This window comes from Geospiza fortis, unplaced genomic scaffold (assembly GCF_000277835.1).
Source record: "Geospiza fortis unplaced genomic scaffold, GeoFor_1.0 scaffold281, whole genome shotgun sequence".
Lineage (NCBI taxonomy): Eukaryota > Metazoa > Chordata > Aves > Passeriformes > Thraupidae > Geospiza > Geospiza fortis.
Genome location: NW_005054340.1, coordinates 2,255,967 through 2,270,368, shown reverse-complemented (window position 1 = coordinate 2,270,368; position 14,402 = coordinate 2,255,967). Strand labels below are relative to the sequence as shown.

Sequence of the window (14,402 nt, the reverse complement as noted above, 5' to 3'; positions counted from 1 at the left end):
CCATGCTGAAATTCCTGCTTCACTTTCAGCTCTGTGGAATTAATAACATTTCTTTTCCATTTCTGAGAGCCTGAAGTACTCCTCAAGAAATTCATAAATGGACATATTCTTTGAATGTGTCTGGCTTGGAGCACATTAGTCGATGTCATAGCACAAATATTCATTGCAGCCAGCTTGAGAACACGGCTCCTGTCATCTTCCAGCATTAAGCAAAAAAGGGAGCATTCATGAAGAACATTTGGCCACCTTCAGACATTCTTGGTCCTGTCCTGCCAGCAAGCATAGTGGGAAAACAAATGGCAATTATGTCCAGAAGAAAACAAGATGCAGGAGCTGCACAACCAACACTATTTATACACCAGGGACGCAAGATGACAAGTTGAGCCCTGCACTCCATACACAGTGCAAGAGCTCCCTCTCCCCACTTCCCTCACATCTACCCAGTTCCCTGACCACATCCGCCATCCAGGTGAGACAGGAGCTCCCACACTGCTCTCCAGCCTCCTTCACTAGATCTGGATGAGAGGGCTGTCACTGTCACACAGAAATGCACTTTGCCAGAGATGGCCGAGCTTGGGCTCAGCTGTCTGAATAAAGGCACGGTCCTGAACCAAGCACACCAGGTGTTGGGGAGCTCCCACACGACACCATCCTGAGGCTTCTCCGAGCCTCACCCAGCCTGAGCTTGGAGAGATTGCCTGCTGCAGCACCAGGCACACTTTATAACTTCCTAGGAAACAGGATAAAGGCAAAATAAAAGCTTGGTGGTGACAGGAGAAGCTTTTAGCAAAAAACTTCTCCTGTCACACATATGACTTAAGCACCTCATGCCCAGTCCCACCTTTCCAGTTCAAGATACAAGCCAATTATGTGAATTGTTTCCAGCCCTAAGGGCTACAAACTCAGCCTCTGAAAAGCCTCTGCTTTAGAGGTTTTTGTCATACATTCATAACCACTGCTCTACATATGTGACAATGTCTTTCCAAAGAGATGTTAAATCTCAAGAATATACCACAATTCAATAATTGCAGCTAATTAAATCATAACTACAACTTTTCTATCAGAATTATTAATTGCAAAAGTTAATTTATTTTTCCTCCTCTTCAGCTTTTCTTGGATAACATGAATTCAGAGAATTACTTGGTTTTGCTGCCTATGTGCAAGCAGCCAATAATTACTTCTTTTACACAGGTTTACTATACTTCACAGCTTTCATGAACAAACTAACTTCAACGTGGATTACAAAAATTTAAACATTAAATTTTTAAAGTATAGGCCATAAAACAAGAAATAAAATACTGCCAGATGAATTTAAGTTTTTTATTCCCTTGTAGCTCCCAGAAATTTTCAGTAACAAACTAATTGATTTAGAAGGCAACAAAAACATGACAAATATAACACAGTACATGATAGGCCTCATTAATGTGTTTAAAACACATTTTAGAACTTTTCTTAGAACAGAACTTTTAGAACACATTTTCATTGTGTATATTACCTTCCACAATAATAGTTAACAAATTAATTTCAACTAGAACAGAAGAATTTTGCATGCCACTTTCTCCAAAATATTCAAATGAAAAGTTTTTATAACCTTACCCCATTTAAATATGAAGGTCTTCTAAATGACCTGTGTATGACCAGCATTTCGGTTAAATCAGCGTTCACTCTCTTGCTCCAAAAGTCATCTGTAGGACATACTTCTACTTGAATCTAAAAGCTGAATGCTTCATTATTTAATTATTTTTTAAACATTTGTCAGCACTTCCAGCATCTGATACATTCTGTATTCTTTCTGTTTTAAAGCAAAATTAATAACTAAGCAGAAACAGAACCTCTGATGTCGCCACTCTTGGGAGGAGTAAGCTGCACCAGAAGTTTATTTCCATCTACTGAACTCCCTGGACAAATTAAAATCCTCATGTTCTCTAGAGCAGTTGCCTGAGAGGATTAACAGTACAGGAACAATAATATAAACAGATATGGAAGTTAACAGGCATGTGGCTCCCTTCTATCACTTGTCATAATTTAGGTGGGAATTCTATGTAGTCTTTGACTTTGTGACCAACTATCAAACAACTTTTATACTCCCTTATCAAATTTGCCATGTCCCTCTCCATGGGTTGAAAGGGGAAGAGCATTTTCAGTGTAACAGACAACTGGCTTCTAAATAAGAGACACTTATGTAGGAAAAAAAAACCCCAAAGCATTAGAAAACTTAAGTAACATCTTTCTTATAGCATAAACCATGGCAGGCATTAAATTCCAACTGCAAAAGAATTGTATTACTTCCTGAGACCCAATTTTATATAAATGGCTTCTAAGCACTATTGAAAAGATCTGCCAAGACACTGCCACCTTATTTTCCCAGAGATTTCAATTGTCATTATTTTGGGGAGCAAAAAGTTAGCTCATGTCTTACCACAGAGCCTCACTTAAAGAAATAAAATGAATAAATCTATCATTTTGGCAATTCTGTTCAGAGTAAGTCCTTCAAAAAAAGGACTGCAGAAGCTTCCATTTCTTTTGATGGAAAAGAAAGCCATGCTTGCCAAACCTTTACTACTTAAGATAGTACCTACTGGATACTTTATTTCAGATGTCAACTTCCCAAACACAGATTTCAAGTTGTTGATTTAATCACATGGATTTTGTCCTTGTCCTGTTTCAAAATAGCATGAGAAACCTCCATAAGCAGCACAAGTTTGTCTGCCAAACAATCACTTGTTCACAGCATTGTCTCTTGGCACATTCTGACTGGAATATTATAGTGTCTGTCATCTTCAGTTATGAGAGTCACCACAGGCCAGTCCTCCTCCGGGTCATTGGGGTAAAGTGTGATGAACTCATCAGTGCTGTGCTTATAGAGTCGGTACACTTGGATGGTGTACTGCAGAGCATAAGCAAGGAGAAACATCTCCACCTACATTGGAAACAACAAATATTGGTGTAAGTTCAACATGCCTTCTGCAAGATTTTCCTCATAAAAATATTAAACTAATACCTATCAGATGTAATTTTTCAAAGACAAAAATTATTAAGCGAGAAGTCCTATACATGAGCATCTCTCATTCATTCTCTCATCTCCACTATACCCCTGTATGACACCATGCATTTAACAACAAAGTCCTCAAATCCACAATGGCATAGTAGTAAAATAACCCTAAAGAAAAACTGCTTTACACAGAGTGCCCTATTGCTGCAAGCAGGTAGGAAAGACATTCTTTTGTATCAGTGTTCATCCTGTTAAGTCACTTAAAACCAGACAAGAACAGGTTTCAGACAATGATCCTTTCACTCTTACAGTGTACTTTAAACTTTCCAGCCAAATAAAAGTAAATGGAAAGCCCTTACAAAGCCCATTGACAGGAGAAGAAATGCAGAAAAAGAAGCTGTGAAAAGCTTCTACTTCATCTACTACAGTGACAAGCATATCCTGTTCTACATAACAATTTACAAAGAATCTTACTGAAATAAACAAATATAGTCAGCACAAAAAACTGGCAACATATATTCTTAACATAAACTGAGCAGCAAAAAAGTCACCAATGAATCACCTATTTTCAAAGAAACAGCAAACTGTCTTATCTATTCTGCAGTTGTCAGATTTTTAAGATAAGAAACAAAACCAAAACATAATACTTCCATGTTTCTAGTATCTACAATTAAGTTGTGAACTTCATTGCAGTGTCCCACTTGTAATGAATTCAATGGGATTTTTTTTAATAGATGTTTCCAAAATCTTTCAGTCTATTCAGCTCATTAACTACTCCTCATTTTGCTTTGAGGCTTTTTTTGTAATACGTGTACCATTTATGCCCTGTATAAAACAGTAACTTCCATTAGCTTATCAGAATTCACCTGTGTATGTGCTACATATCGTCTTCATAATTTGAGTATTATTATTGTGTTATTTTTTAAAAAGCTAACAACTAAAGAGATCCATACGAGTGTTCTATTAATAGCAAACCCTATTCCCAAAGAATGTTACCTGCCAGCCATCAGACAAAACGTGGTGTTTCAGAGGAGGGCCTTTACAGACTCTCACTACAAGCAAGCAGTTCTAACATATTCTTCCCAGTAAAAGACCAGGTGCTTCAGTCAGCCCAACAAAAGCTGAGAAATTTCTTAAACCACTTGAAACTGAAAACTCCAAAACAGGAAAATAACACTTTAAAGAACAACCTTTCCTTACTTGTTCAAGGCCTCCGCTGTGACCAATATGATTCAAGTGATTCTGCATTAACTGACAAGGGTTGCTGGATGTATCCCGTGCAAACAGGAGCCAGGAGAAGACAGGCACTCTCTTTCCACTTTTATCAGCATTGTATAATTCAATGGCAGTGTTAAGCATCAAAAATTTCAGCGCTTCATAAAGACTGTACTCCTCCTCTTCATTCTTAAACAATTTATCACAAGCTTCTTGTTTCTCAAGAGGACCCTTTATTTCACTTATATTCTTCCACTAAAAAAAAAAAAACCAACAAACCAACCATTACACACAACACAAACCAACAGCCATCACCCTGCCAGAGCTGCAAAAAGTCACTTGTGAATTGTCAGATGCTCAGACAGGCACTCAGAATTTAACTTATGAAAGGCTTTGTGCCTTTTTAAAAACAACCAAGAATATTTCCACAACTGTACCCCAATCAAGGTTAGGCTTAGTCTGATTTTGCTTAAATTGATCGATAAGCAAAGCAAAAGGAAGGGATGCTAGAAATTGCTGCAAGGTGGCAGAACAAATATTGTTGTGGGACAGTACACATTAAGGTAATAAATAACCTTTTTGTTTCCTGTGCCATAAAGCCTACATACTTCATATTCTTTACATTTCTGTTACGCAAAATGCATATTTCATTCCAACCCTCAAACTGCTGAATGCAGTATTCCAAATACTCTTCAAAGCCTTCATAAAGAGAATTTGCATTTACAGTAAGACAGGAACAACTGCAGTTTTTTAATAGTTTCCAGAGTTCCAAAAGAGAGAAAGCATGAGGCTAGGTAATATAGTATGAACATTTAAGGGCACAATCATGTTCCTATGACCTGAAATAATTGTATAAGAATGGAACAAAAACTACTCCTTTGAAATTACTTCAGTGTTGTGTTTTTCTTTCCTTAATCTCGTCCAGATAGCAAAAGGATTTGTCTGCAGTATACACCATTCCTTCAAATAAATACAAGAAATAATAGAGGCAGAAGGCTACTCTGTTATATTATTTTTTTCATTGAAATCTGTCTAATTAATAGTTTTCTGCAGAGCTGCTTGCAAATTAATTCCAGCATCAGGCTACTGCAAATAATAAAAGACCAGATGCCTCTCACATATCTGAACAGACATTCTTTACTTGACTTTTTTGCAATATACATACAGAAAAGGGACTTTCACTAATGAAAGCATCCTTATGCTAAATTCTCCACATTCAAAAGTCTTTTTCACTTTTCTTATCTGCAAGTGACTGAAGAATATACAAATACTTTTCCAACCTTTTGCCTTAGAAGTATTAAATACTCTTTTATTTCATCCCTTATTTCTCCCATCCTCTTGCCAGGTTTCTGTCTGAGCTGCCACTGCTTGATCCAGTCGTACTTGCTCAGCAAGTTTTCAGGAAGCTGGAAGTTGAGAGAAGAAAAGGCAGCTTAAGTTAAAAGTCTGGAAAGGAAAAGCCACCAACCTCCATATTTTATTTTTATTAACAGTTTTCACCTTAAAACAATACCTCGTATATCCTTCTGAACAGATATCATAGTAAGAGGACCATAACCAAGCACAAGTGGCTATTTATAATATTTGGTGGGTAACAGGAAGAATACTGGTCTATTACTATTTCCATATCTAAGCACTGAAAAAATTACCCACCAAGTTACTCATGCCTTCTTTTTTGTTTGTTATTTTGTTTTGAGGTTTTTGGGTTTTTTTTTTTAATTAAAACACTCCTGCAACAGCAGACAGATGATGGTGACTTTGTTTGAAAGTGTTCCTGGACCAACAGAAGAGAAAATTACATTAATCAGATCATCCTGAAGTCTTGGTGGACTGCAAATTGTTTTGTCCAGAACACACCAAAAAATATCTCTTTCCTTTTCAAGGAGCACAGTTCAAACACTCTGGGACAGGTTTTTTTATTAAAGAAGAAAACAACTTGGGAATTTGCTGATGCATCAGATCATGTTTTAGCTTTAGAACTGCCTCTTTTACTGCTCATGTGCCACATCTGTTCAGTTCAGAGCTTTTACACCTCCCTTGAAGGGCATCCTGGCAGTTGCATGTCCAGTTTTCACCTCCATCTATTAATCCATTTTACTGCTAAAACTGGAAGAGCAACTTGGGTCTTACAATGGAGTAAATACTTGGCTAGAGCAGCACTTATGCCATCAGCCACCACCAACCCACTTTCACTTATTAGGACTCCAAACTAGTAATGTGCTCTCCTTACTGGCAACCAAGTCTGCGTCAGAGAGGCACAGATCTTCTCCCACCCCAGACTGGCATCCTGTGCACACAGAACTAAACAATCCAAAATTATATGCCAGTAACTTCTATAACTACAAATGTGCATGTAATCACAATCTGAAATTAAAAACAAGAATAAAAACCAAAAACTTGTTATATTTGTACTGCCAGCTGTCAGTATACACATTCCTCTTATGTGCCTTCTGCTTTGATCCATAACAATTTATCATTTCAGTTTGTTTTATAGGTATACACCCTTTTTTAAAAAATGCCAATTATTATATGACATTTTCCTCTATGTACCAGTAGCAAAAAAAAAATAAAGATAACATCATTAAAAACTTCAAAGTACATAATTTTAAAAAAGTTTCCTCTTTAAAGGGTCATTGGGAAACTATGTTCTTTAGTCTGATAATGTGGAAATGGTTGAGAGCTGAAAGAATGTGTTTTTTACAAAAAGGACACCCTTTTGCAATGTACTTGCTGTAAAAACGCCTCACAGAACTAATTTCATCAGTACTTACAAAAACATAATCACAAGATGCTTACTTAAAAATTACAGTGGCCAGAATGAGAACTTTTCAGTTGTCCTCTAAAGTGATGCAAGAAGGTGTTAAGGGCAGTGTGATTCTACTTGGACTGCTACCCTACACACAGGGTGTGCATCAGACATTCACCATTTACACTCCCTGCAGCACCCTGACAACTGGAACCTTAGTCTTCTCAAGTTCCTCACTTTTGTATAGGCAGCTTCTCACATGTTTTTTCCATATTCACCAATACTTTCAATTAGACTTTGTTGACACAAGAAAATTTCTGGAATATTATTCTTCTGCTTGTAGGGGAATACCTTGCTCTTCTCATACATCAGTGCTCCACAAAAACTGTTCTTCATGTCAGGTTAGAGTTGCTCTTACCCTTATTTTAAGCAACATTTAAGACACGGGTAATTACACACATTCTGCAAAGCCTACAGCATCCAATTTGCTATTCCACTTTCTAGAGAAACCATATATGGCACACAAGAATAGATATTATAATTTTGACAAGCTGGGGGTTTCGCAAATGTTAGAATAATTTGTCTGTATTTTTGTTATCGCCAGCTGTCTTGTGGAAAATCTTTTACTGCCACATTATAGGCAGTAAGAAGAAACCAAGAGAGCAAGATTAAGACAGACAAGTGATATTCCAGTAAGCACTACAGTAACATTTATACCCATTATAAATTGGAGACCAAGGGCGCCTAGACTCAATTCCAAGTTGAAAAGAATCACTGTGCACAAACAATAATCTTGAACATTACAACTTCTCAGTTCAGGGGATACTGACAAGTGAGCATATACATAATATAACAGAGAAATGAGATCATAAAATTATCAAATAGGTTAGACCCAGTATTAGTCTACTGTCAGATCAGTTTGACACATACCATAGTAAAATCCTCACTCTGCAGCCACCTTGGTAACTGGGTAGCTTGGCTTAATGCCTGGAAAAGAGTTGCTCTGAAAGCACAATAGTTATCACCTCGTATTCTCCTTATAGATGCAAACTTCTGGGCGACTGCTTCATATCCCTAGAAAAACACAAAATCCAAACAACATGAAATCTCTAATAAAACATTTTAAGGTCACAAACTGTTAATATAAGAGGTATTGGAAGATTATCATCCAAATACTAATGCTATTTAAAAAATTTTAAAAAAAGCTTGACCCACTACCCCTTTTGGAAGTTCAAATGCTTTTAGGTAACAAATTAAAAAAAAAATTAGTTCTGCTGAAAAACAAACAAGAAACTGAAGAAATCGAATAGATAACTGTTCGAGGTATTTGCTTTATGACATAAACATCATTGAAATATGGGTAGCTAACTCACCTAGATTTCCAAAAAACATCCAACATACACGCACAAGACTACAAGTCATGCTTCAAAGAAATTTGAGCACTAGTTGATGCTACTTACCCAAAACATGGCACATGTAGTTTGTTTCTGCCTCAGGGCAAGTTTGTGTTTACACTGAAATATCTTGACACTTGCCTCAGCACATTTGTTCCCTCCCTGCTGTTCCCACACTCACAGTGGTAGCAGAAACCTCGATGATGAAATGCAGCTTCTGCAGCTCAGCTACCCTGGCAAGGGCCCATGTCCTGTGTGTCCATACGTCTCACAGTAATCGCTCCAGGGAAGCATGGGGAGCTTTTGACTTTCGTAAGGTATCTTTATGTTTACTCATACATAGCACTATATTTCTCAAGCAACAAAACAATTTTATTTTCTACCATTCTAGGTCAAGATTATTATTATTAAAAAAATAGTTCAAAAACTGGTAAAAATCTCAGGAAAAATTTTTAAAAACCCATGCAATTCACTACTTTCAGTTACCTGCTTTCCACCCAAAAATTTGGTAATCTGCTCTGCACTTCAACAGTCCACAAAATCAGCAATTTATGTCCATAAGCAAAACATAAAACTTCAATTGAAAACAGTAACTAAGGACAGTATTCATCAAACCCCTAAATCATCAGCAAGTAGCTTTGCTAAAACCACATTTGCAATGAGCATGAAGAAAAGCATCTGCCAGTTGTAAACCACTTGTAGGACCTCACAATGTAAAACACCGCTACTGCATTTCCTGTCTTAAAAGACTGTCTGCATAGAAAATCATGTAGCAGACAAAAACCAAGAGCCTAATGGAATTCAACAAAAATAGAACTGCTACCTTTCTCATCCTTTTTGCTGCTGGTGTATTTCCTCTCCATTCCTTCCTGCAATACTCCATGATGTCCATTTCAGGTGAAACACTTAATTTGTATTCTGTCAAAACAGAACATGCAACATGTTACATGCAACAGAACATTATAAAGAAAACAGAAAGTACAAAGCACATCAAATTTCTAAATACACTATCACTTTAAATTAACTTCAGTGCCAAATGAAACTGGCAGCACAACCTGCACAATTATTGCTGTGGGAGGGGATAAAATCAGCTTGTTCTGAAAATTACACACGAAGTTATGATGTAGTTCAACAAGACAGGGAACACCCTGCTCCTCTCTTCTGCAAAAATTAATTGGCAAAGAGGAGAAATTACTCAAGTACTCTTCATTTTCTTAGCAAGCAGAAAAATATTGACAGAAATTTCTCTTCTTTGTACAGCAGCTGGACTATAAGGGAGAAAGAGGACTGATCTTTCTCAGTAAGTCAGTAACATCACCAGAAAGAAAAGATACAGTTTTCCCTTGGAATCCCAACAGCTTTCATCCCAAAACCAGGTAGTACTGAGGGTATCAAGGCATGCCAGCAACAGATGCTGCTATGATGACTGAGTAATTTTCAAGCACAACACTCATAACATAGGCTATGTGACTGCTTTCCAAAGAATTCACATCCACTCATAAAGTAACTACAGAAACAAAGGGAATGATATATTAAGAGCAACTAATTTTCCAGAGAATTGATCTTTTTTTGATTCACTCACAAGTAACTGCTATTGAACACAGACATCTATGCACAGAAGTCCCTGGAGGAGAGAGTGTCAGGACATCACACATCAGTGCTACAGAGAGTTGCAATACTGTATTTGAAACTTCACACAAAGTTTGATTGTACCTGATGAGTTTGTTTCACTAAGTAGTATTTTCTCTCTCTCTATTTCTTCTTCATCACGATACATGTCCTCCTCGCTGCAATAAAAATCAACACATACAAGTAAGAGCACAAATCTTACTCTCTTTTTCAACCTCTTCCCCTTTTTACAACTCAGGATAGTATTTAAGTCTTTCTACCTTTTTTTTTCAAGTCAATTTGCTTTCCATCTTACCCATTTTCATAGAACCAACATTAGCTCTCAAAAATAGAGAAAAGTTTAGTAAACCCTCTCAACTGCTCCCCTCCAGTATCAGTCACTAGGTTGGTAATAAACCATTGCCTGAATTTCTCGTCTGTGGTTGAGTGAATACTACAGTCCCTTCTACAGTATTTCTACATTTTACAGTTTAAATCTGCAAAAGAAAGAAGCCAACATGTCTATTTGTTGCACATTTGAATAATACACGCAGCTAAGAGCACATTGCCCAAGAGGGCTTTGTATCTACACACCAGTGGGACTGATCAACCTGCCTTGTGGTGAGCAGAATACATGACAGAATACAATGAAAAGTGGCCAACTACCTGCATTTAGTTTGAATGTTACTAAGTCTAAGGAGAATTTCCACCATGATCCAAACTGCAGCTTACAGGCTAGCTGAAATCCAGAGAAACATTCCTTCCTCAAATCATGCAGGCTTTTTGGCCAAGGTACATTGTCAAGTACCTGCATCTGGGCATCCATACAACATTCTGAAGTCAAGTTATGACCATGAGAGAGGAGATTATGCCCTACAAGAATAGTGCATAGACCAGCATCTGCAGCTTGGATGGGAACATTACTGCTGAAAATGAAGGTCCATACAAAATTCAAAAAACTGACTGCAAATTTCACATTCCATTCTTGAGAGGCATTTGTCATATAATTACATTTAGCAAGTAAACTTCTAAAAAATAATCACAGCTTCACAATTAAAATACTTCTAAAAAACATATGTTGCCAGCCATATTAGTATGATTTAGGCATAGCACTAAAAGAGGTTTACATTGGAAGTCTGTTTTTCAAAGAAAGTACATAAACAGAAAAAGGCTTCAAGGTTATTGCTTACTGCCCACTACTATTAGTAGCTTCTAATTTACTCCTCAAGAACACCCCAAGTCTCAGCCTGCCTCCAAAAGACTAGGAAGAAATTAAGGCACATCTTACATCACTAAGAGAGGAAAAGCAATTAGGAAGACTGTGAGAAAGAGTTTAATGTAGCCAGATGGTAACTGGATTACTTTCATTAAACTTGAAAGGACAGACCACTAAATGATGGCTCTATTTCTTTATGTCCAAACTAGCTTACTCAAACCATCTGTGTATATCCCCCTTGAGAACAAAAAATCTTTAGTAAAAAGAGCAATGTAGGTTAATATCAGGAAACTCATCTACTGGGCTGTCATACAAAACTTATTTAGTTTTTACTCAGGTGTTCAAGTAGCTGCATGAAATGTCATTTTTAACAACATTAAATAATAATTAATTAAAAGAGAAACAGTAGATATAGTAGGTATCAAACACAGTATTATCTGGTGGGAAGAAACATCATAGAAATATTTGTTTCAAGTCCATATTCATGTTACCCTATGATACTGGACAAAGCCTAATTTCTCAGCAGAGTTTAAAGTCCATTAAGGTTTGTGAAGACTTTAAAGAATACTTAATAACCTTGAAAACACTGTGAAAAAAAACACACAGCCTGGTATGTGACAGCAGCAATCTCTAGCTTATCTTCTGTATAAGCCAAGAATCTAAAATATAAAGCACCAACCTCCCCCTCTGAGCATGAAGAAACTTGCTGCTACAAGGGATCCCACGGGGAGAGAAATTGTGTCAGGACAGGGAAATTGCTCTTCTGCCACACAGCCTTGAATAAATTCAGCATAAGATACAGAAAGAAGTGCTCAACTGACCAAGGCAGTGAGATTACTCAAGAAAGAGGAAGTTTGGTGTAAAGGAAGCAGTGTCATGTCCCTTCTGCAGATATTATGAAACCACCTTCTTTCTGGGAGTTGACAAAACAGAAGCAGCCACAGACTGAGAACATGACAGATTAACATCCAGAGTAAACAAGGTACTGCATTTCAAGAGAGTTGTTTTGAAATCCAGGTAGGCAAGAGGTGCAATCCATCTGCACAGGCACTGTCATTCCAGAGATGAAAGTGTGTTGTGACACTGTTGTAGCATAGCAATTGTTAAGTAAATCTGTGGAAACAATAATGTGGGAACTAAACCCTTTCCCCAGTGATGTTCAGATAAATATTTGAAAAATATAGTGAAAATAAAATAAGAGTGGAAAAGAATGATTAAATGAAAACATGCATGCACAAAAGAAAAAAATAGTGGAAGACGTTTCATGCAAATACTTAAATTATTGAACTAGTTAATGGGATTTTCCTGAACCAAAGATACCAAGGAAAAAAAATCATAAATTCACCTTCATGAACTGAAAGTACCCTCCCTTTCTATAGGAAAATTGTTAATATTTTTTTAATTAATCCTTACCTCTCCTCAGATGACTCCACTGCTGAATGATTACCAGACCCAGGCAGATATAACTCACAATTTCTGGAGTCATCCTTATCCATCACAAGAGATTTAATCATATCTGTCTTCTCAAGTCTCCCACTACTTCTGTATACACAGTCTTGTCTTATTTCTGACACAGTTTGCTCTGTCTGGTCTGCAGGTGCATTTGCTGAGCCAAGTTCCTCAGAAGCAACACCAACTTCACTTCTATGCTTCATCAGCTGTGTGGGAACACTCTCTATTTTCTCTTCTGCAGAAAGGCCAGTTGGTTCTGTCATCCACCCTTGAAGATTATCCTGGCTTTGAAGAATGAAAAAATATATGAAGAGTTTCTCTCCCAGAACAAAAGAAAATTACAATATTTTAAGAGTTACATTATATTTTGAGAATTCAGAAGGTAAATAAATTATTCAAAACCGGGAAAAAAATCCAGAACAGTCTGGTAAAGTAAGACAGCATCCAAGCTATTTTCTAATTTGCTCCCCTGACCATCATTTCTTACCAAGGCTAAGCTCTGCCAGTTCCTCAAACACAACCTGCACAAGAATTAGTGGTCTGATTAAACACCTGCTATCCTTGGGGTGCATTATCACCTAAAACCCCAAGGATTAACAGGAATTTTAAAGAAACAAGTTTCAGTCCTGCAAGAAAACAGTTTTTACAAACTCACCTGGCGCTCTCTGAAACACCCACTCCACCAGGATCATTGCTTGGTATGAAAATTTCCAATATTTTTGTCTTCCAATATGATGAAGGTAGCAAGACAGGATGTCTACAATCCATTCTAGCAAGCTCCCCAAAAGTTTAGGATGTGCCCATATAGTAAATTGTCAAGGATATTTATCTTAAGTTGACACATAATCCTGCCCAAAAGTTATGGGTTGCTTAGCAATTGTCACATTAATATTCTAGACAATTAGTGGCTACCCAGGCTGGTCATCTCAGCTCTCACAAACTTAATATCCACTCTATAAACCTTAAAACTGCACAATACGTTTCTATGTCTAGGTTAAAGCCTCCCACCTGAAAAATATCTTTGCTTACTAGCGTTACAGCCCTTGGCACCTGAGCCCTGACACGTACCAAGCTGTCCCGCAGCACAGAGCTCAGCACCAGTGTTCACAGATCCGCAGAGTGGGCTGGAAGGGACTTCAAAAGTCACCAGGTCCCAAGCCCCCTGCTGTGGACATGGACACCTTGCACTGGACCAGGCTGCTCAGAGCCCCATCCAGCCTGGCCTTGAACACTTCCCACAATGGGAATTCACAACTTCTCCAGCAACCTTGTTCCAGCGCCTCACCACTCTCACAGTACAGAATTTCCTCCTAATATCTAATCCAAACCTACCCTTTTTCATCTGGAATCCTTCCCCCTTATCCTGTCACTACCTGCCCTTGTAAAAAGTTCCCCTCCATTTTTCTTGGAGGCTCCCTTCAGGTACTGGAAGGCCACAATTAGATCACTCCAAACACTTCTTTTTTCCAGTCAGAACAGCCCCAACTGTCTCAGCATTTCCTCACAGGAGAGGAGTTTCATTCCCCCTAATCAATTTCGCGGCCTTCCCGGGGACTCGTTCCGACAGTTCCCAGTCCTTCCCGTGCTGGGGCCCCAGAACTGGGTGCAGCACTGCAGCTGGGGGCTCACCAAAGCGCTCCAGAGGGGCAGAATCCCCTCCCCAGACACCGCTGACCGCGCTGCTTTGGAAGCAGCGTCCGGATTTCAGGTCCCGATTTCTCCCGTTCCCTGCTCCTCGGGAAAGGATGGCCCGGGCTCGGCGCAGGGCACGGCCACTCG

The 14,402-nt window shown here is 38.2% G+C and overlaps 1 protein-coding gene across 2 annotated transcripts; it reads right to left on the bottom strand.

Annotated features, from left to right (window-relative positions):
- Positions 1-1,306: 1,306 nt before the first annotated feature.
- OTULIN (OTU deubiquitinase with linear linkage specificity) lies at positions 1,307-12,906 on the bottom strand. 2 transcript variants are annotated; one of them, XM_031058267.1, is made up of 7 exons: positions 12,585-12,906; positions 10,061-10,134; positions 9,171-9,265; positions 7,884-8,027; positions 5,488-5,613; positions 4,193-4,462; positions 1,307-2,920 (listed from the first exon to the last, which is right to left on the bottom strand). In XM_031058267.1, exons 1-7 carry the CDS (start codon positions 12,884-12,886, stop codon positions 2,726-2,728), a joined length of 1,206 nt encoding a protein of 401 aa, XP_030914127.1. In that variant the 5' UTR covers positions 12,887-12,906; the 3' UTR covers positions 1,307-2,725. The 2 variants fall into 2 exon arrangements, with proteins under 2 accessions (XP_030914127.1, XP_030914128.1); XM_031058268.1 differs by lacking the exon at positions 12,585-12,906 and adding an exon at positions 11,993-12,289 and having other exon boundaries at positions 10,061-10,130.
- Positions 12,907-14,402: the final 1,496 nt, after the last annotated feature.